Source organism: Stegodyphus dumicola, chromosome X2 (assembly GCF_044657685.1).
Source record: "Stegodyphus dumicola isolate Sdum_Otavi_A_Nest chromosome X2, ASM4465768v1".
Taxonomy (NCBI): domain Eukaryota; kingdom Metazoa; phylum Arthropoda; class Arachnida; order Araneae; family Eresidae; genus Stegodyphus; species Stegodyphus dumicola.
The window spans coordinates 59,942,343-59,966,659 of record NC_140781.1 but is presented as its reverse complement, the minus strand read 5'-3'; the positions used below and the strand labels follow the sequence as shown (position 1 = coordinate 59,966,659).

The 24,317-nt window shown below is 31.5% G+C and overlaps 1 protein-coding gene across 3 annotated transcripts in view; it reads right to left on the bottom strand.

The window, feature by feature from the left end:
• Positions 1–9,635: 9,635 nt before the first annotated feature.
• LOC118199212 (uncharacterized) overlaps positions 9,636–24,317 on the bottom strand; it is a 72,679-nt gene continuing 57,997 nt past the window's right edge. For all 3 annotated transcript variants that reach the window (XM_035371015.2, XM_035371014.2, XM_035371016.2), the window contains 2 exons: positions 17,438–17,617; positions 9,636–11,894 (listed from right to left, as the gene is read on the bottom strand). In XM_035371015.2, coding sequence (XP_035226906.1) covers positions 11,653–11,894; positions 17,438–17,617 — 422 coding nt within the window. In that variant the 3' untranslated portion in view covers positions 9,636–11,652. The remainder of the gene's footprint in view (positions 11,895–17,437; positions 17,618–24,317) is intronic.

Below are 24,317 nucleotides of genomic sequence, written 5' to 3'. Positions count from 1 at the left end.
ATCGACAATGATGTGTACAGAAATAAGCTGGTTTCTTTATTTATGATAAAAGAAATTGATCAGTAATTACCAATGTTGGCTTTGGCATTGGCCAAAGAGTTCAAATAAATTATTCCATTCTATTCAACAAATAAAATGCAAATTTTAGGGATGAAAGACTGAACAGTCTTGAGTGTGTAACTACTTAAAACTACGATGGAATCATATGACTATATTTAACTTTTGGTCGTGTTCCACATAATACAGAAGTACAAGAGGAATTACTGTAGAAGCATTTATATGAATGGAGACTTGTTTGTTAAAAATGTAAAATTTTTTTGGTTGTTAAATATTTCAAACTATAGACGAGGAAATCGTAGTCTCAGCAAAATACCCATATGGACAGTTTACAAAGTATCAAAATAAATCATTTTATAATTTCAGCAATGCGTAGAATGATGTTTTCTAAGTTAATCCGAGAGCCAAAATTTAAATCCATCAAATGTGCATTTGTTCACCTGCATAAAATCCCTTACATTTTTCAATGCACAAGTGCGCGTTTATTCAAATAATTAATGTTGTCTTCTTTTAAAAAACTATCGCACTGCTTTCTTGTTTTATTCACCTTAATTAATAACATATACAAATTTTTCCTTTATGAATGATTAAATGTTTCCCAGGTTTTAATATCTTGCAATTCAATTTAACTACGTTCTTTATGAACGGCTTTTTTTTTATTGAATAACAGGATTGATAATAAACGTCTGCAAATAAACGATTTTATGAAAATAATGCTCAGCATTCAAGTATATTAATCACTTTTATCATCAAAAGATAAGCATAGAAATACCTGAAGCAGTAAATAAAAGGCTTCAAAAAGAATGAATCCTTTCCTCCCTTATATTCTGTTTGGATGGTTTCGAAATTATTATCATTACCAACTAAGTGACAATAAACGTTCATAAACAACGCAGTTTGTAACCCGTTTCATTTTTTTTGTAAGACTTCAATTGTACTTTCCATTATTCTAAATTTTGAGTTCAGTATTTCAATCTCTCACTTGTCTCTTGAGTAATGAGTAATACAATTGAAGTTATGAATAAAAACTGGTACGATAAAACTATGTAGAGTATATAATAACACTACTCATGCACCGAATTGGTTATCACTACTTAGCACATACAAGGTGTTTGCTTTTAAACTGACACTACTCATAGCTATCTGTAGTTTGATCTATCAACTGGAATATCACTAATTTGGGTACGGAGACTATAACAATACGGGGAAAAAGATTCCATGAAAAACAAAATTAGTTCCGAAAGTCGCCGATAGGTGAAATGTGGAGCTCTTGTAATTTATGCAGCTGAAAATTTGCGTAACGCTCAGGTAAAATTTTTAAAATACAAATACATGGTTACACAAGCGACAGCAGTTTCAGTAATTCAGTCTATAAAGATAAAGGGGGAGGGGAACCGAAGACAATTCCGAAAGTTACCTGGGTTCAAAATGCGTCTAACTGTACCTTAGCGTACTAACCGTCTAACTGTACCTTAACTCTCCTCTACGCTTCCGCACTTTCAATTACTGTCATCTTTTCTCCTCCTTTCTCTCTTAGTTACTCTCCTATGTTTATTTATATTTATATGCATTTATGTACAATCACAACATTATGTTATTCTACCACATGTGTAAAGCTGAAACCCCTCCAGTATGACACTGTAACCTCTATTTTTAAAATCATAATAAACTCCCGGTGCAGCCTTTTGTGGCTCCAGGGAGTTGTTGCTTCTAAATAGGGAAGGACGCGGGACGCATGCCTGCTTACCTATGTTAAACACTAGGCGTCCCCGTACTCTATCACCTGTACCTTAGCGTGCGTTACTTTATATTGCTTTATCCTCATTAATCGCACACAGTCGCCGCTCTTCGTGAGTTTAGAAGCTGTAACAACATGCGTAAATCCCTCTGTCACTTTTGTATTGAGAGACGTGATTAAAATTTTGAAGAAACAGTATCCTTAGCAGTTCGGTCTGATAGAAAACGAAAGCTGGTGCCAGATGACGCTACTGCAATCGTTGATGGCCCCCCATGTGACCACTGCTGGTAGCAACAGTGCAATATTTTAAACTTACGACAACAATACAACTGCAAAAAGACTTCCGACAAATATGACCAACATGAGTTAACAAGAATCATTTCACGTTACAAGAATACAACATTGCCTCAAGTTTCAAAGTAATTTAATGCTAGAAATTCAATAAGCGTCAAAATGTTGACTGTGGAACGTTGCCTTCATCGTATGAGCTTTAGAAGCCTCTACCCAATCAGAAAAACCCTTGATGAATAAATGTATCACACTTGGCTAAATGCATCCTGCCTGTACTAAGGAGTTCAGATGCTAGACACTTGAAGACTGGAAGCGAATAGTCTGATCTGATCAATTTCATTTCTAACTGCTGCGGCCAGATGAAAGGGTATGTATGTGGAGAAAATTCCTTGAATTCAAGGATCTCACATACCAACAGGAGACTGTGCACTCTGCGATTTGGCTTCATAGAAGTATAGAATTTATTTAACTGGCATTGAGTAGAACGAAAAATGCTTTTAGTAAGTGAACACTGTGTGAACATATTTTCTAAAGAATTAGTTACATTCGTTCATGAATTTCTATTAGTTTGTATGTTCTGACCTCTTCTGAAGAGGAAAATGCGCACCCTTATCTCTGGAGATACCAAATTATGGTTAAAAGAATATTAATCCGATTTTGGAGTCTTGTCCTGACTGTATAAGTAACCAGACCACATTGGGTAATAAATACATCTGGTACTTCATGCTGTACGGCTGTGGAACACATAAACCCTGAACTTTCAGATATAATAAATTATATAACCCTTCTGCAGGAAATGTGGTTTTATTTCTCTAAAGAATACTTTCTGATACTCACGGAGTCCATTTTTTTTGCAGTTCCTGTGAAAGACCTACTAAGTATTAGGCAGGTGTATAAGGTTAGGTTAGGTTATTTAATTACGGCAAAGCCTCGAGGGCTATCTGCCTAAGGGGAGGGATGTCTTCGTGGAGGACTTTCTAAGGGAAACTGGCTCGTATACACATGGGGAAAACCACGAAAACACCCATGCAGTCAGCCCGTTCGCGGGATTCGAACCTCGGACCGAACTACCAGTGTTCAGCGACTTTTACCGCTCGGCCGCTGGTGGGCGCAGGTGTATAAGCTTTTTGATGGTTCAAATATATTCATCTGAGTTTCTTCAGTTTATTACTTATTTTTATTTAACCGCTAAAGAATGAAATGCTTACCGAAATTGTTATGATGTTTTTCAAGATGCAAATTGGAGTTGATATAAACATTCAATGAAATTGTGACGATGCTTTCTAAGTTATAAACTGATAAAATGACAGCTTAAAGAATTTAATGAGGTTGTCATGATGCTTAAAACTCGTAACGTAAAATAAAACTCGTTTGCACTTTTCTCAAATAGAATGAAGAACTTCAAAATTAGTTATCAATATCATTATTATTATTATTATATTTTTTACCTTTTTCAGAAAGTTGGCTTGCTGATAAAGTCCTACTAATTTTACAGTTAAGTTTGTGAAAAGCTCCGGAAAATTAAATATATTTGCACAGAAGAGAAAATGATTAAAAGCAGCCTAGAAAAACTGATTAAAAATACAAACTGCATTTTATTTCAAATTAAACTTCCTTTGAAAAAATGTGCGGGAAAAAAGGGGGAATTTTTATACATAATCTGATTGTCTTTATGAATACAAGACGTTTAAATTGAACAAGTACTATAATTTGTGAAATATCTATTGACAAAGGATTTTATAATTTTAACAAATACAGTAAAATGTTGATAAAAGGAAGATAATATTACTACTAATTTTTATATGTTATCCTACTGCAGCAAAAATTGTTCATTTCCACCGAGAACATTTGTGGCTGAGTGGGCAAGGCGTCGAATTCGGAAATTAAAGTTCGTAAGTTCGAAAGTCATCGAAGCTAAGAGATCTAAAAATTGGCTTTTGTCAAATTTTTTTTCCTGTTAATTTATATCCTTTATGTCTCATTTATTGGAGTATGTTCTCTTTTCTAGGACGTTGAAGTCTTGAGTACTTTCCTCTTTATTTGTACGATTATTTCATCTACGCGATATTATTGTAATGTTCTGATTAGTGACAAAGGAATTACTGTGGTTTTGGAGTTTGTACAGAGTTTCATTCTCAAATTTCTTTACGAATTCATGGTTTCTTATTTGTAGATGTTAGTTTTATAAAGATGTTTATCACTAAGACAATAAATTCTTGGAAGCACAGCTATATAATATCTTATCAACTAGATCAAAAGCAAAAGCGAAAACAAACTTCATAGTATAAAGTTTCAAATATTAGTCACAATTAAAGCTGTAACTAGAACTTTCAATGAACACATAAATGCATGCTTGTGGAGAACTGTTTTAGTCCAAAAAAAAAAAAAATAACATTAGTATTAAGCATTAATAGTTTTAAATATCAGACTTTATATATACAAGCTGTAAGGTTCGTGGTTTTCGCCATGTGTAACGTGTATACGAGCCAGTTTCCCTTAGAAAGTCCTCCACGAAAGCATCCCTCCTCTTAGGCAGATAGCCTTCGAGGCTTTGCCATAATCACACACGCACTTCTAGCTTCAGATTACAATTTCTTACCAGAATGAGGTTTTAGAATTGCATTAAACGCAAATGAGAAGGGGAAAGTATTAAGTCAAAGTTCACTGACTTAGAAATAGAGTTAAGATTCCTAAATAGCGTGCGTTTGCCTTTTGGCTACGTCTCTCTAACTGCTACTACGCTCGGCCGTATTAAGTGCCTTTAGATAAGATTCGCTAGCTAATTTAATATTATGAGCCAAATAGTTTAGAATTTGTGTTAGATTCGGCTAAATCTCTTAGTCATTAGTTTGTTCTTATTTCTTGCATTTTTGAGTTTAAACCCAAGTGGAGTCTTTGTTGTACGCCTGAGAAAAGGGCCATCTGTGAATCTTTATTTTGAGCAATGAAGGCTAATTAACCCTTCTTGGCTTTAAGTTTTTGTTTTTAAGCGATCATTCGCTTAGTAGTTCACTAGGTTCTTCGACACTTAGTTTAGTAGGATTGTAAGGATTATGTTAATTTTATTAACAGTTAAATTTTAAGTTAAAGTTCCTTTCCTATCAAATTCTTAACTTCAACTTACTACTTCCGGCCAGAACGTAGTTTTGGAATCTTGCTGAATATTTAATGAGGAGGAGCGGTATTTAAACCACGAAGTTACTTACTGAGTTAGAGAGAATCAGAGTTTCTGATTTACGCGCGTCTGCATTTTTCGCCACTCTCTCTCTCAAAGCTGTTATTACGCTCAGCCGTACTCAGGCCCTTGCTAAGCTTCGTAGTCAAATAAGTTAAGATGTCAGCTCGATTTGAAACTTGATAGCTTCTGCTATACTTCTTTAGTTAATCTTAGTTTTAGTTTAATTCTTAGTCTTTTAAGTTCAAGTCCAAGTGCGGGCTTTGCTTGTACACTCCCAGGCGGAGTTTTGTTAAATCTTATTGGAATAATAAAGGATTAGTTACCTTTCTATCTTTTTGTTTCTTGTCACCGAACTCAAGCGATTATTCGCTTATCAATTCTTAGATTCTTCACTTCCAACATTAACTTAGAAATTCCAAAGTGAGGAACTCTACAGGATAAAAGTGAGGAACATTACAAAGTATAAACTAAAATATAAACCACTGCATAAAATTCACAAAGAATTCACAATGCACAGATTAATCGTAAATTACTTTAGATTTAATTCTTGTAAGTATTAAATTTTGTAGTGATAAAATACAGCAATCCAATGGTAGAGTAAGTATAATAATAAATATTACCATAATATGTATTTCTGCAGAAATCAGATTTTGTTATATTTCAAATCCGAGCAGATTTGCTAAAATAATACTAACTATTGCATTGGGAGTGCCAAGGTTTTACACTGCAAAAGAAAATAATTTCAAAATTAACACGATTTGGGAACGTTATCAAGAACTGTAAAATAAAAGAAACAATACAAGATTATACGATAATCAAGACCAAAACAAAATAAAAGATGAAAAATGATGAAAATAAAAATAGTGAATCGAAACAGAACAGCCAGTGTCAAACAGCTACACTTCAGATGAGCAAAACGATTAGTAGTTATCAAAATCATAACACATGCACAAATCAAGCACAAATAAAAATGTGTGATACTCCGGAATTAGAGAAAGTGAAAATTGATTATATGCAGGCATTAGAGTTTTTCGAAGCAGGAAATGGGAAAAGTCAATAATGCCCTGTCCAGGAATAGAATTAGGAATCTTTCAGTTGATAGCGAAACGTCCTACCACTGTTACCATGAGTGCGCACATGGAGAAATGCGATGATTTTTCATTTCACTTTCACTGCCGCGTCACCCTTATTCAGGTGACAGCAAAAATTCTGATTAGTCCGCGTCATCCGTATTCGGGTGACAGTTCTTTGAGTATTTACGAGATAAAGTAGATATTTAGGAAAAAAAAATCTGAAATGTTTCAGATTTTAAATTACGTCCAAAGTGGCGTTTTTTTAACATTTTGTGTGTTACCTTTATTTATTAAAATCACGTTCTTCGCACTTAAACCATAAAATTCAGTTCAAGAACTATATCGCAAAATAATTTTAAATTGAGCATATCTACAATTTCCGATACACAGTCTCACGCGCTGGAGATAAAAATGTTTTTTCTGTACAACGTTGCCATTGCTCGCTTTGAAATCCTTGAGTTTGTTAATCAGAAATTCGTTAGTTTTACAAAATATGAAATTGATAATAAAACAAATTCCAAATTTGGATTCCAGATGCCCATATTCGCAGTAGAATTACGTCATTCAAAATTTGATGGCTCTAGGTACCGTTGTTTTATCACAATGCGAGAAACAAACATATATTTATGCAGATTCTTCATTATTTAATTTCTTCAAATATAATGCAGAGCGATAATATTTGGTGGCAACAGTTTGAAAAGTGATACAGCCATTTGAGGATTTCAACTCAAAATGGCAAAAAACAAAAACAATAGTTCCTCAGCGACAAAGCCCCTTTGCACTTTAAAAAAAAAAAAAAAAAAAAAGGTGCTGAAAGAAATAAAAGGAAATGATTGTTACCGACAGCTTAAATTTATTCCGTTTACTAAACTGAATTGTGAATTGTTCTTCGGTATTAACTTTATCAGTATTCGAATCAGAATCTGAAGATATAATTTTGTTTATAATTATCTTTCTGAAAAATCTCGACTTTTCCTTATCATTACTATTCGAATTTTTTTAAGCTTTGCAACAGGTTTCTTCTTCCTGCCATCCGATTCACTTAAAAATTACTCTTCCAGTTTTCTTTTAGACAACTCGAAACGTTGGGGCAACACTTTTAACACAAAAAAATTTCAACCATTTGTCACTACAGGAAAAATATTTGGAAAAGAAGAAATAATTTTCGAATTTCACGCACTTTCTCAGATACTTCGTTCTTCAGGAAAGATTTCAAACTGAAAGTATGTTCCAAAATGTTTCGTTCTAGATGTTCTAAACTCCTACGATCGGAAACAATTCACGCATAGTATAGCAGCGTTCATGGCCATAAGGAGATTTTCTTACAAAGTCGCGTGGCAGTTAAAGTGTTAAAAGGGCGAGTGGGAAGAAGCACGAGACCCAGTCAACTAAATTCAGGCTGCAATAAATATTGTCCACCTAATTTTAATTCAGGCGCCATTGTGGAGACGATTAGGTTTTTTTGAAAGAAGAAACAGGAAAATCAATAATGTCCTTATAGGAATTCAAACTACGGATATTCCATTTGATATCTCAATATGCTTCGCTTACATCACAAGAGAACACACAAGAAAATATGATAATTCCTTATCGTCCATTAACAGGTGTCTTGGAGAGTCGACCAAATCTGAGTAGTGAAAATTATTGTCCACTACGTTTTATATTGGCCGCCATTATAGAGACATTTAGAATTTTTGAAGCTAGAAAGATGCTACTGGAATTCTCTTCCAACTCTTATCTGGACGTGCAAACATCACAACAGTAAGCACGGAGTACTGCGTTCATTCTTCATAATTTGAAAAAAAAATTAGAAAAAATCTGTCAAAAAAATGAAAGTCTCATAACGTTTTAGAGACGTCACATATAGAGAAGAATATATGGCGGTATAAATTCTTAAAATAGTAATAATGGTTGTAATTCTTTATATACTTAATACGTGGAATCTCTATACGGTGGAATAACTATGATAAACAGAAAGGAATAAATGTAGTTTCTTGCCGCTGAGGGTTAAGTTACTAGACGCAATTTAGTTTTAACAAGATTTTTCATGTTGTTTGCATTTGTCAAAGGAGAGATAATGAAGCATAAAGGAGTAAGGCAGTTTCCATCCATCCGAAATACTGCAGGAATTAAAAAACACGTAAGGCTACTTTTTTCTGAAAAGTAAAAGCAGAAACTATTAGTGATAGAACTGTGTATACTATTTTATAATATGAGATTCAGGAAATGTTTCAGTCCATAATTCTTTCACGTTCTTAAATGTTATAATAATTTAGTTTGATAAGTAATTGAAATTTTTAAAAAAAGGCAAATAACTTGTATCTTTAGAAGAGCTGTAATAGAAATGTATTTTTAGTAGTATTTGGTTTAATTAGTAACGGATATTTCCATTTGTTCAGCTCATTATTGCTATTTTTTTAAAATTTGGAATCACGAAACATCTTACTCTTATCTCATTTTCTTTCTAATGAAAGATAAAATCGTGAACTACCCTTTCTGCTTAATTATAGTGATATATTTTATTGATTGCAAAATACATCTACGCTTACTATATATACATGTAAATACATATTTAAAGTTATATAAAGCTAATATTTACTGAGCGAGCGGGAGAAAATTTCTGATGTATGTTCATAAGGCAACTATTTAGTCATAAATAATTACAAAGTTATGTTTTTACTGTTCGATATAGAAAAAAAAAGAGATACACTTTTCCATTTATACTGCTTTAGTAATTTAACTTTATTGGAAATGAAAGCACGTGTATTTTTAATTTCCTCAGTAAAAATTAAATCTATGATTGTCTTATTAACGTTTTTCTCGTCTTCCGTCTCAATAGTTGATCCACTCCAGAAGTTCAAAGAAAATGTTAGTTAAACGAACGTGAAGTTTAAATCGAGATTATTTTTAATTAAAAGTTCTTATTTGCTAAGATTATTTCCTAGTTAAAGGACTCCCCTAGCCCCCGCTTTGGCTAAGAATTTCTGAATGGTTTGTTAGTAACGTATTGAATTTATATAATCAGAGCTAGACTTTATCCAGATATTTGTGGATAAATTATTAAACTGTAATTGTCAACTATTTTAGGCCAAGTAAATGTAACCGTCCGCTAGCTACAAGCTTTTCAGTTTGTTTTAAGTTATAAACCTCAAGCAGTGGCACTAAGAAAAAATATTTGTTATTTAAACTGTACTGCAAGTCTTTTTTTTATAACTCATCTTGATACTAAGTGTAAGTTGGTCGTTAGGGTTGAGTCATATGACAAGTATAATTTTAAGTTAGTATTAAAAAACCAAGATAATTTTTAAAAATAGCTTTATTTTTTACATAGATTTTAATTCATAAAATTTAGTCAAATAAGTTTATTTTCTTACATATTTCACATAAATATCAAAGCTCAATCTGTAATTACAACCTATCGATATAGTAAAAAGGATTCAAAAGTAAACTTAATAGAAAATCCGTAGTTATAAATCTTCAAACAGCAGCATGTGTAAATACACACTTTCACTTTAAAGAGCAATATTTATACATTATTGTGTGTATGTGTGCAGTAGTTTAATATAGAATACTATATAGTATGTATATGTATGATGCTTATAAAAGAGAAAGATGTTAAGTGTGTAATAATGTTCGCATGCAAAAATCTCCTTAAATTTGGAAGTACATAACCAATTATTTGTTTTATTTATTTATATTTTAAGTTAAACTCAGAATATTATCTTCTTAATGTTTTCCCCTTGCATCTAAACCATGGATGCACAGGTGTAAAATTCAAAAGTTGCATTGCTTAAAAAATAATTGCATACATATACACATTTTATAATAGACTGGCTTTGATGCAATTTACTTTTTTATATTTTGTGTAATGATTTGAAATAATGAGTTCCCTTAAAAATAATTTCTTTCTATTTCTCTTGCATATATACCATATTAAATTTTCACTTCTTGTATAAAAGACTGATAGAAGAAATAGGAAGGAATATAATACAAATTTAAAAAATACTAATTTTTACTGAAAGAGATGAAAAATTTACGAAGAAGTCTGCTAAAATATTCTCTTTTTGTATACATCTCATCCAAGGTTTCTTGTTTAGGCTGTTAGAATTTAAATTCTCCAGAACAGAGTCTCCAGTTCACCTTAACGATGTTAAGTTAGTAAGTCTTTATCTGCATCTTATTACGTTGCCTCAGTTTAGAACTAACATGTACTTTAGCTTATTCTACAAGGGAAAGAAGCTAAGAAATCTATGTAAAAAGTACATTTTGTCTACCTTACACGTTTTAGTTCCTTACAGTTTATGAAATAAATATATACTTGATCTATCCTGATTTCCTAATTTAAGGCATTTTTAGAATAAATATAAAAAGCAGAGGAATAAAATAAAATTCACAATTGTAAATATTTTATAGCAATTATTTTCATGCATACATTAGACTGAACAAAGAAATACTATATCTAGTACTCACTATAAACACCTATTTAAAACATATAAGTATATATATATATTTATTTTATAAAAATTATAGAATGCAAGCTTCTATTATATATTTTGTTTGTTCTCTTGTTTCTTAGAGGCCCACCAGCGGCCGAATGGGAAAGTAGCTGAATACTGGTAATTTGGTCCAGGTTCGAATTTCTAGCTTATGAGAAATTTATATATTCAGAAATTCTTCGTTAAAAAGTAAGGCTTCTTCCTCAGAAAGGATTACGTGCACATTTTCACTTACAAGTAAGAAAGAAAATAATACAAATAATATTTTCTTACTAGTAGAGACTAAAAAGATAAATTATGGGCAATAGTAACGAGATATTTCTATTTACACATAATTTCTACTTGCTATTTGCTATATTACAGATTTCTACTGCTAATTAGATATATATTCTAAAAGTAATAAAAGTCAATGCTAAAATGTACTTTAAGTGATGTAATTAAAGTTACTTGTGCAAATTGTGAAAAGGTTGTGATAAAAAAATTGTTATTTAGATACCATGCTTTTAAAGAACATTAATTGAGACTTCAAAGAAATGTCTTTAAAAGATTTCAGCATATAACGTCTTACAGGTTATTTTATGGAAGAATCAGTACAGCATTTTGCTACAATGACAGATACATCTGTTCTAAGCTGAATTTCTAAAAAACTATATTTATAGGGAAAAGATTTTCAACAGTTTTTTCACTTGTGTGGTATAAAAGTAGTTACTGGAGTTCGTGTTCTGTACAGTTATTACAAATTAGCTTAGTCGTGAAGGGAAGATGATGATCGCTTGGATGTGAATATAATTACATAGTTAGCTTCTCAGAGATCGTTTTTTAATCCTTTACCCATTTTAGGAAAAGGAAAATAATAAAACAACTTAATAAAAGAGGACATGTTTTGGAAAATGAAGCTGAATTACAAGCATCTTCCGAACAACTTTGGAGGCAGCCGCTTACATAACGATCTCCAAAGTAAAATCCTCCACAGTGACTCATTCTCACAATTTCTGTGTCGATGGTCAGAGTTCCACTGTCTAGGGCACATCCTCGGATAATCATTTTTTCACCAGTATCCTCTAAAAGAAAAGTAAAGGACATTAATTTCCATTTTAATAACATGCTTGATCAAGAAAGGTAAATCAGTGCCATTGATATAAATATGTATTTATTCTTCTGTTATGTTAGCGTTTTGACCATAGATTAATATTTTTTTTTTTTGAAAATGTCGTTAATGACAGATGACGAAAGCTGGTCAACTGATATTTTTTTTCTGCGTGTTTTTTAAAAATCTAACCTATTTTTTTTTAGTAATAGGTTCAAATATTTTAATTTCAAGCATCATTATTTCAACAATTTTAATATTATGTATAAGTATCAAATAATTTAATTTTAAGTATCATAACTATTAATGACGACTAGTTTTAGAACCACGCAAGCTACCTGATTTCCAAATGGGGTAATTCATTTTTTGAGATTTTGTATCAGGACTCAGACTCGAATACAGAAGACCGTTTTGCAACAAGTTACGCTGTGGTTTATTTCACTTGTTTAACCGTAACATCAGATAAAATTCACGAATTTTATCGCGGAGGAGTTTCATTGGCGAGGAACTCAGGAATGTGTTTGGGCACCTCATGATTGGCAGATAGTACGACTTCACTCAGTTTGGCACAAGGCACTTTTTTTTTTTTTTTTTTTTTTTTTTTTTTTTTTTTGAGGGAAGACCGTCCCCGAGGTCGACGGTAATACCGGTCGGCAATCAAACTCAGGACTTGGATTTCCTAAAATTACGAAAGATGAACTTACAGCATCGTTAAAATCAAGGGACTTATAGGTAGTATATCTCTACATTTGCATCTACGTGATATGTTAGAATTTGTTAAGTCCAGAAAATAAGTCTTAAAATGTATTGTTAAACATTTTGAAGCTAACCGCGAGTCTCAAATCGAGTTTATTATCTACCGAGAAGAGCGCACTTCTAATCATTAAGTGAAAATGCGTTTCTAAGCTCTGAATATGTTGTAAACATTTATGCAGGATTTTCTGAACTTAAAAGTAGCTATTTTACAAGTTTACGTAGATTTTTACTACTAGGAAGTAGTTAATTTACGAAGATCTTTTAGTTTACTAGAAAGAAAGTTTAGTAATTTACTAGAAAGAAAGTTTAGTACTAGAAAGATTTAGATTTCGCTAGAACGCTAATATAGATTCTATTGCCACGCCTTTCTGAAACACATGCCTTTAAAATTTTATTAGGAGAAAAAAGTTAGAGCCTGACTTTAATGTTATTAAAATGCTCAGCGCTAGAAAATACATTGATTTATTTTAACAGACCCTTTGTATGAAAACAAACTTGCCATATACACATGCGGGCCGGAAAAAAAGTGGAACTGTATATATTTATTGTACGATAAAAGGGCGAGTCTTTAGAAAGCTCATCCATGAACTAATATGTTCTCTTTTCGAATTCCAGTTCTTTAAAAAGCATTCGATCCGTCAGCGAATTTCGTTTTTCGTTATTTAGTTATTTATTTACTAACAGAGACAGCAAAATTTCCTGCGTTTTTACGCAATATTCTTCGAAAGAACGAAGAAAGACATTCAACATACTCTTTTGAAGGAATAACAGAAACGCGATGTCAAAAAAAAAAAAAAAAAAAAAAAAAAAAAACCTACGTATTCGTCTCTTCACGGTTTTTTTAGGAGAAGCTTTACATCTTGCTGAGAATATTTCTGTCATCAAATAAAAGCGGTTTTGAAAATAATCTGCAAATCCTTCCTCTAGAAATCCTCCCACTCAATAAAACTCGCGCTTTATTCAGCTTAAAATCTCATAACACAATGAATATTTAAAACTATATTATATTTATAAAAAATGCTTATGAAACATAATATATTGTAAGGTTTTTTTTTAACTAACAAGTTATTTCATATTAACATATTTCTGTATCTTCTATTGTTAGACGAAATCTAAATTGGGTTTTAGCGTTTTAAATACTTGTATTACACTGAAACTCCGCAAGTAGCGGTGAATAGTTTTGTTAACTTTCAGCTTAATTTGTATGATTAGTAGCCAGTAAGATTAATCAGTAATTAATGACTAATAAATTTATGCTTAGTAGTAATAAATCTCAATTTGAGTTTTATCTAATGTGTGCTATTTAATCACTAGTAAATTTCAAAAACGGTAGCTTTTCGGAGCAAGATTAAGTTAAATACGTTAAAGACAGAGAAGTTTTCTCAGAACTGTGCACTATAATTCAGATTTTTAGCTCGATTCCCTTAAGTTTCTATTCAAAATATGAAAGGAAAGTAGTCTGAAAAATTTCCAAGAAGGAAACCATTAAGGAAAACATGTTAAAGTGATGACTTCAATTTTTAGTTTAAAATTTTAGTTTAAAATCAATGTCTATGCATGCTAACCGCCTATAAAACGACACAGTGAAATGATCCTTAAAATGAGATAAATCATCCTGGTCCCTATTTCTGGAAATGGAAGGAGATTGTTGTGTGCTTTACTTTAGATTTTCCCCTTGGATATAAAATTCCAATCTTCCTAAGTCCTACTAAGTTGAATGGCTTGCTATGGACCGAATGGCTTGCTATGGACCGAATGGCTAAAGCTTGTAGAACACTTGTAGTTTGCCTTGGACTAGATACGCGCTGAGTGAATGGAGTAGGTGACTGGGATTTCGTGGTTTCGTCAGCTTGTGACAATTTAGTTTTAGTATAACTAACAAGTTATTTTAATTTGTATATTTACTGCCCTTTCTCACTTCAATCAGGCAACTCATTCTTTCCACACAATTCTGCAAATTTTAAGTGGCAAATGTAGGTGTATAACGGAACAGTACAACGACCGAATACGCGAAAGCGTTCGGAGTATTGAATTAGCTGCTGGTTACATACTGATGATAAATCTGGCCGCTGTAGAAGAGTCCAGCGAAATAGTTATCCAAACGGTAAGCTGCAAACGAATTTTTAAACACGTAATTATCCGATAGAAAAATTGTGATTTCTATTAAATTAAATTGAATTGTTAGTTATTTGAGCTTAAAAATTTATTTTATAACTAAAGTATTTAAGTCAAGTAGACTATTGCTTTGTAATGTTTTAATTTAGAACCTCAAGTAGAGGCTTATGAAAACTAGTTTGATTTTATTCAGTGTTTCTGTCTGAATGAATTTTGCACTTCCTTCCCTTCAAAAAACCACGCGGTAAGAGATCTAATAAAACTTATTAGAACTCACACATAGCTGTACATAATTTTGTTATACGAGAGTATTTCAAATATAAACAGGTGTCATAACAAAAAACTCAAAAAGCAAATAAATTTCCCTTAGAAATTCACCCAAGAAAGTATCCATTACCTTGAGACCCTAAAGGATCATATTATAAATTATTAAGCCAATCTAATCGACAGCTGAATGCCTTGACTGTTATCCTTGAATGCCTTAAAGACTGTAGTTTTCTTATTAGAAATATTGGATACGAATTCATAAAACATCTAACATTTTTAAACTTTGTATAAAGTATTTTTTTCATAACAATTCTTTTGACAACAGGAACAGGTAAACGAGCCTTTTATTGCTAAGATTATTCTACACGCATAATTCTACTGCTGGCTTATTAGATATGACAAGCAAAGTATCTTATCTTCGTTTAACTTAATTTAGTTGTTTATTTATCTGCTGCCTCATGCATTTTAATCCTTAACATTAATATTCTTTTTCAGCTACAAGCATTGAGATTAAAATATGCTCCGTTCAGATTTCAAATCCTTCAGTATTTGAAAAGATTATGGGTCAACTATATATCCCCCCTTCCGTACTTATATGCGTTCGTCATTTCATTTGGGATGCCGACAGAGAGGGAGCGTACGCAATTTAGTACAGAAGGTCTCTTTGCCTGACGGTTAGACACAATTGCCAGTTGTCTGGAAACAACTCATAAGACTGCTCATATTCTACTGTGGAATCTACAAATTTATTTCCGTTCAAGAAATGCCTTCGTGGTGGGAATGCTAAATTTTTCTCCACGTTGAGATTCCAGTGTGTTCATATTGTATTCTGACTTGCTTTCAACCATCCTAATAACAACATGTATATGCGTCTGGTAAACCACATTGAAAGGGAGATTTCAAGCAAAGTTTGCAGTAATATGTCATATGTCTAGGGCTGTAATTGAAGTGATACTTCAGTTTGAGCTCTACAATATTACTAGACAACTAGCGAGTTATCGCTACATCTTAAAATGGTATAATGGAGACTGGCGAATGTTTAAACAAACTTTTTATTAAACTGTAATAGAAAATGGCAAGACTTGTGCTACATGTAGAACTTATTGCGATGTAAATTGAACAATATCAGGTACTTAATTTTAAATGTTGATAAGAGTAGTCTAATATAAAGCTATAAGTTATTTAACTACATATTATTAGCTCTAATAAATAAGCTATACAGCCAGATAATCTTATCACTTCTAATAAATAAACTGCAAAGTAAAATATGTTACAAGCTGGCAAAAGTAACTTTACCGGCTCCTAGGTTTAATAAAATCGGTTGCAAGAGAATGCAAAGCCGAGATAATTGCATTTAGATGGAGCTGGCAAAAGTCTATCAGAGCCATGCGAGTGCCAGAAGCTCTCTCTGTCATAAATCCAAAAACCCTTGGGGTTAAATACACTTAAAGATAATTTGCATTCTGTTAAGGAATACGGTAGGAAAAAGTTAAAGTAAAGATCAAAATCATACTAGTTACTTAACATATGGATCTTATAAAAGAATTAGCGTTGACTCTTTGTTAATGCCTTAACTTTATTTAATCAGAGAGAAAAATGGCTGCATGTGGAATCACCTTTTCAAATGCAGGCCTGAGGAGTTGATGTTAATGCAGTGTAAAATTTGCGTCTAATTAAATTGGTTTATGAAGTTCGGATTAATTTAACTTTTAGACCTATGAGTATAGCTAAAACTAAAACAGCACCATTATTCTAAGTATAAGTAAAGCATATTGTGAAACTCACCTATTATGCTATATAATTTTGTTAGCAACAAAATCTCCCAGTTTCTCTCTACATAAATTTTTCAGCTCCATGCCTTTTTAGTTTTCTCCATATAGTTATTTTTCTCTATCAGTAGCGACTTCAGTATTTTTTTAAATCTCCTGCTGTTTTACATCTCATAAAATTATTGAATGAAATTCTGACAAAATTAAACTAAGCAAAATCAACTACGGAGTCAAAGCTGGTTCTAATAACTAAGAAAATCAATTTACAGAGTCAAAATAAACTGTACGTTGTAAATAAAATAAAAGTATATTCGAATTTTTTATTGTCGCAATATTATTCCAAATTTTCTATCAAATATTTGAGCTTTCGACCTCACTAGCTATGAGGCAGGAGAAATAAAGTTGCGTAAAAGGTTCGGGTAATAGTTTAACCCAGATATGCCTTTAAAAAATAATGATAACTACGAGGAGCAAATTGGTTTTTATCAAGTTCCTTTTTTAGAAACTGCATGTTATTTAATGGAAAATAATATAAATGGAGTGCTAAATGCATTTTATGATATAACTCCTTCAAAGATTTGAAAACGTGATTAAGACTTATCTATCATACCATACACTCCAGAAAGTTTGATACAAGCTGTGGCGGGAAAAACTCCATCTCTTTGTTTTCTTCCGGCCCAACATGGAGCCTCGAGTATGTCTGTAGTATAATTATTATGGAAGGGATCTTCACAGGGTTGATTATCTCCGCCCACAGAAACACATTTAAAGCAATCCAAACAGTAGCAACCTGAAATGAAAAAAAACATTGTTCACTATAAATTCAGTTGCAAGGTGATTTTCAAAACAAAAATATAAAACAAAAATAAAAAATGTAAAGGTTATACAGGCAGTTTATGAAAGTCTTATCCAGTCATATCCCAATCAATTCAACCAGTGAAGTCAAATCCAAAATCAAGAAGTGAAAGTTATTAGATGCTTCTTGCTTCGGAAGCACAGAGGTTAAAATTAACCTGAATAAGTGAATGTATTTAAAAATGACTTTCGTTGAGAATTTTGATCTCGTTCCAGTCTCACTTTTCTTGGAAAGAGTTAAGTGAAAATTAGAAGTTTGTGTAAAAACAGCGCTTAAGCAAATGTCCATTCCCTTATTTTTAAGCAGGATATAAATGAGCATTCGATATACCCCGTGATCACAAAACTCCATATTCGACATTTAATTTTCATAACTGTTAGTCGTAAGTATATACTTTTAGTTACAAAAATGTTTTAAATGAAGCAAGTATTTACGTCTTGACATTTTTAAATTTATAGACATCAATTTTGTAAATATTGCAAAATCTAACTTTTTATACATTCCCCCGGTCAATATGCTACAGCTTAATTTTTCTCTCATTAAATGCCATTAAGTAATTTTGTTATGATTTACTAGTATCTTTAATTTATAATCTTACATTTGGTCTGCTGAAAGAATTTTCACAGAAGTAATTTATAAATTTTAAGACTAAAAATTCGATGTTAGTATTTTTATGAAGTTTTTTACTTTAGAATCATAATATGGTAATCGTGAAAAGTTATTAAAGTAAAAATATTTTTATTTAATGCCTATAATATTACGGGTTGGCTACGTACCAATGCTGAACCTTGTCAGTGCTCTAGAATATGAATTTTATAAGATTCTATGAATAAGATGTCCATTTTGAAAAAGGAAAGTTATACTGGTCAATATGTTGCAACAATCTGTATTAAATTGTTCGTTGTTTAATCTTTTAATATTAGAAAATTTTCTATGAACTATATTTTAATTTTTGTTACGTAGAGATGCAAATATTTCGCTCTTCAATTTGTGTACGGTTCCTGAATATGATTTCCAATTTTAATATCAAATATGTCGGATAATTTTTATCGTACACGAATCATGCTTTTTGTGTTTTACTTTTTATAGCGAGTACAACATTTTCCTATCTATAAGTATAGAAACCGGGAAAACGTATAAAAATTTAGTAATTTTTCAATATATTTGCGTCATGTAAAGCATTTTTATATTGAAAGTATATGCCTACGACCAACGATTGAAAAAATAAATGCCCGGTAAGGATTTTAGTAGACACGGTATAGATTAACATGAATTAGATATTCAGACATTAACGCTTAATCAGCAGTTGTCTGGACGTTGGAAAAAATATTTAGGTATTCAGAATCTCCTTTTATTTTCACAGCTTCACTTCGTCTTCGTTAAACCTTGTCTCTCTTTTAGGAATACCCTTACACTATTTGATCTAGAAAGGTTCCTAACTGAACTTTCTTTAAATTCGAGAGGATAAAATTTCTAATCGCTTAAGCCATTCGTGGCTAATGACTTTTATCTCGTAATGCTATAAACTTGGTTTATGATGTTTAAAAAGAGCAAATTTGGTAAACTTTCCTGTAATTTTTCATAGACAATAAAAAGACTCTGTGGGAGGTCTTATGCATTTTTTCCCCCTTACTTTGCTTTTACTCAAATAAAGAAAGTTGCTATAAGTCTAGATTCAGACTCCAGGCGCCCCAAACCAAACTTTATAAAAATTTAACTATACTTCTTTCCCTCTTTTCCTTCATTTTATTTTATTCAAAATGTTTGCTGTCCGTTTTTTCATTAAGAAGAAACTACTGATAATTATTAAAAAACTGTGTATAAAGTAAAGCGCTTAAAGTTTTTAAGGTTCCTGAAGAAACAAAATTTTTTAAAAAATGCTGGTAAATTCCTCAAGACTTGGAGAAATATGTATGCTTATGATGAAAAAAATGAATTTACCTGAATTGTCATTTATATAATTTTTAAATTCATAAAGAGTACAGTAACAGAATATATAGCTATGCGATTAGAAGAAAACTTACATTTAAGCTTCGTAAATTAAAAACATAATAATATGCACAAACGCATCTTCTATTTATGATACATAAAACAGTCCTGTTCAGTTTATTACAATCTTTAGACCTGTTCAAATAATTCTGTTTTTATTTATTAAAGCAATAAGAAATTCCTACAACTTGCAGCACTGCAGTTATTGAGAGGCACTATAAGAAACAGTGACACAGACTTGAGCAAAAATAAACACATTCTTCTTTCTGATCACCTACTGTTTATTGGCATTTTATACATTTAAAAGTTTTGTTCCAGCAGTGAAATAATTGCATTTATTTTTCATTTTTACTGAATTTTAACTCATGAAATATTTAAAAAATTATTTTACCGATCATTTCGATTTATTTTTCTTAAAACACGTTTTTTTCTAAAATTCGTTTGTAATCGACAATCTAGTTGTTATTAACTAGTGATTTAAACCAAAAATAAATGAAGTAAAAAACAAAAAATAACATGAAAGAAGAGAAATCCAATTAACTCCGATATAACATCGTCAGGAGGAGGATACACTGAACTTTCAATTACAGTTCTTATTCCATAAGAAAATCCTTGTTCTTCTCTGTCCAGAATTAACTGATGAACCATTTCAATGTATTTTTTAATATTGACAGTTCACCTGAAAACTCTGGTCCTCCCCAAAAACAAGGAAAAACAAAGCAAACATACCAAGTAAAATCCATAAATGGAAGATTTTTCCTCATGACAACGTTATATCGGGGTTAATTGGATTCCTCTTCTTTCATGTTCTTTTTTATTTTTGTATCCCAAAGGGCGTTAGCCCAGAAGGGCTATTAATTTCGTTTTGGCATTTTGCGTCGAAAACGTTAAAGTTGTTAATCACCTTTCAAATTATCGCCCTGTATTATATTTAAAGATATTAAATAATGAAGAATCTGCATAAATGAATGTAAATTTCTCCCATTGTGATAAAACAACGGTATTTAGAGCCAACGTTAAGTATCCACCCGAATATGGGCATCTGGAAGCCAAAATTTGGAATTTGGAATTTGTTTTATTATCTATTTCATATTCATTTATGAGTTTTTGATTAAGAAACTCAACGATTTCAAAGCGAGCAATGGCGACACTATAAGAAAAAAAAATATCTCCAGCGCACGAGACTGCGTATCAGAAACTCTAAAGATATGCTCTTTTAAAATTATTTTGCGATATTCTTGTTAAATTTAATTCTATGGTTTAAGTGCGAAGAACATGATATTTAATAAATAAAAGTAACACACAAAACGTTAAAAAAACGCCCCTTTGGAAGTAATATAAAATCTGAAAGTTTTCAGATTTTTTATAATTTATTTATTTTTGGTTTTTCTTGTGATGATTTATTTTAATTTTTTCTTTTAACATTTATAGAATTCTTATTCTACATTTAAAGGATTTATTGATTAACAATTTCAATGTTTGGTCTTTGCGAAAAATTATTTCTAAAATTCTTTCTTTTTGTATTTACTGATCAATTTCAGAGGCATAATGCGCGAAAAGACTTAGAAATGATTATATATTTTTCTGTATAAAAATGTTTTGTGTTTCTGTAATATATATATATATATTCCGAATTATGAGTCTTTTTACTCCATAAAACAATGAAACAAAAATAAAATTTCACATTATAATCACAAGTTTGTGTTAATTAGGTGAGTAAAACAGTTTTTATTCACAGTCGCAATTACCTAATAACCAAAGTAGAAGTGTTCCACATTTAAGTTTCTTTACTTTCCTCGTAGTTAGAATTGCTCAGTTGTCCATTATTATACGCCTACATCCATTAACAGAATTATTTTTCGAGTAATTGAAGCTCACAAACACAGTTTTCATGACAACGCTACTGAAAATGCTCTACTTTTTCTAGAGAAACATAGATTTAGCTCAGGCAGAATAAATGTATTGTTTCGCCCATCACATGATTTAAACGCCCTTTGCTTTTCAAGAGCGGATATTTAAGCTTAAGTAATCTTACAGTTGCGCCTATCCCTTTTTTAAATACATATTCATAATAAAATAAAATTTAATTCCTCCAACACCTGACTACTCGTTAAAGCAAAGATTATGCAAGTTTAGATAAAATAGCGGATTGATCATATGTTATACTGTGGTTGGTTGATCGGTTCCGTTTTCTTTAAAGCGACGTACTCCCATCTAAACGAAGTACTTCGTTTGATATAAAATTCAAATTTTACGTCAGATTCAGTTCAAACGAAACTTTAAAAAAGTACTGGGAACAATGTTGCCAGATCCTGCGATTTTTTTACAAAGTTGCTGCTTTGACAAACCTGTGCTACTGAAATTTTAATGCATGTGATTTTGCAAAATATTTGCGACTCCATGATTTTTTTATGCTACCTTTCGATACTTCAAAGATTTTTTAATTTATCGTTAAACGCTTATATGTTAAAATAAGTATAAAAATGTATAATAATAATAATAATAATAACATATATAAGTATAATAATGTATTGTATGATGTATAATATATATATATAAGTATAATAATGTGTAAAGTATAATAATAATTATTATTGTGTCTATTAAAATTAATTTGTAAAAAATCTGTTTGTTTAGGCTTAAGCAAATGTTAGTATCTGGCAATCCTAAAATCAAAGAGCAGGTGCAAATATTTTTCAGTGCTAGTGGCTGATGTTTTCATGTGTTTGACTAATTGCTTTGCTTAATCTTTCGGTGATCTGTGGGCAGGCGTGGAAAATGTATATGTGATTATAGCTGCTGTGCTAATGAAAGTGTGAACTATGAGTGGCACTGAAAAGTTCAACACCACCTTTGAAAGGACTTGGCTTAAAATACCTCGGTTTGAGAACTGACTCTAAAGAATGAAAACAGGCAAGACTTGAGCTTTTTGCGTAAATTTGTGTAAATGTGAACTGAGGGCACACAAAGCTGATTTAATGACGCTACTTCTTTAAAGCATAAACAAAACTCTCAACAAATCCTTCACCCAAAGCGTTATTAAAACTGCATTTGGAAAACCGAGTAGTATAAATTAGTTCGAAATCAGACGTTATGCATTTGTTGCTTGCCAAGCCTCCGTACGGTCCATCGACCATTTGAGTGAAATTTTTTAACAAGGAAATACCATCAGATTCCTCATCTGAAGTTTCTCGTTTAGACAGGACAAAATGCACAGCATTGATAAAGAAGGTAATTTCACTTGAATTGCTCAAAGAACAAGTAACTGACATTAATAAATTCTCGTTTTCGCTTATATTGGATGAGTCTACAGACTTTTCACTTTGCAAACATCTATGCCTATAAGTTCTTTATTCTCATTAAAAGAAAAATAAAACAGCGACGCAGTTTTTAGGACTTGTTAAAGTTGTAGAATCTACTGATAATGCATTGTATTTGCATGTACAAGATTTTTTCTAGAAAACTGGTGTTAATTTAAGAAATTGTTTTGCTCTTGGAACAGATGAGCATCTAATATATGTGGAGTAAAACATTCACTTTTTACCTTGATGAAGAAAGGTATTTAAATGTATCTGCCGCTCTTTGCACTCGGCTAGTTCGCATGCATTTAAAGAGTTACGATCTAGTCTAGATTACATGATTAGAGAAGCTTCTAATTGGTTTCACCAGTCTGCTTTAAGAGAGGAATCTTAAATGGATTTAGGTAAAAAAAATAAATGATGGAAAGTATCCACTCCTAGTTAATTCCTCTCTCTGTAAACAGCTGGCTAGCAAGGAGCAAGTGCATCGAGATTAAAATCTAGCTAGAGAATTCCACAAAATGTATACAGATTCAACAAATAAATTGTATTCGACTTTCTTAGTCGTCATTTTCTCGTGACCATAATGATCACTGTAAATTCCTCAGAGAAATTGAATTTTTTACACTTTCCATGTTCAGAAGGATAGTTTATTCTGATATAAATCGTGCAGTTGTCATGGCCTGAGGGTCTATTTATTTACTAACAGAAAATTCGATTGTAATTAAAATTTGATTTTGTCTTTTTTTAATCTCGTATGGTAAATAAAGCTAATGAAATTTCAACAGACTCTCAAATATTACTTATAAAAAATGTTACGAATCCTTAAAAAGGTCATGCAGAGAGCGTTTTTAAATGCATTCTCCCAAATTACACAGCACTATAAACAATTGAGAACATTTCACCCAGTTAAGTGTCTCAGTCATATTGTTCCTCTGGTTTTTGAATTTTCCATAGAACTTGCAAATCAATCTAAATTAGATATAACTGATAACCAGTAGAGCCAACTACTCAACATTGACTGGAATGATATTTTTCTTTCGGGAATTCCAAATGATGGTATATTATTTTAGAACTAAGGTTTTAATGTTAAAGATTCTCTTGGCAATCCTGCTTTAAAAGATATACTGAATTTGCTTTAAACGTTACAGTTTGCCAATAACTAATGCAACTGCAGAAAGAGTATTTTTAAGAGACACTTCTACCAAACACAAACTTCGGAATAGAATATGTTTGGAACTGCTAAATTTCATACTTCAAATAAAAATGTCATTGGAAGAAAAGAAATTTGCTGTATTGATTTCATACCCTTATCATCCATGCTTACAGAGAGCTTATATATATAT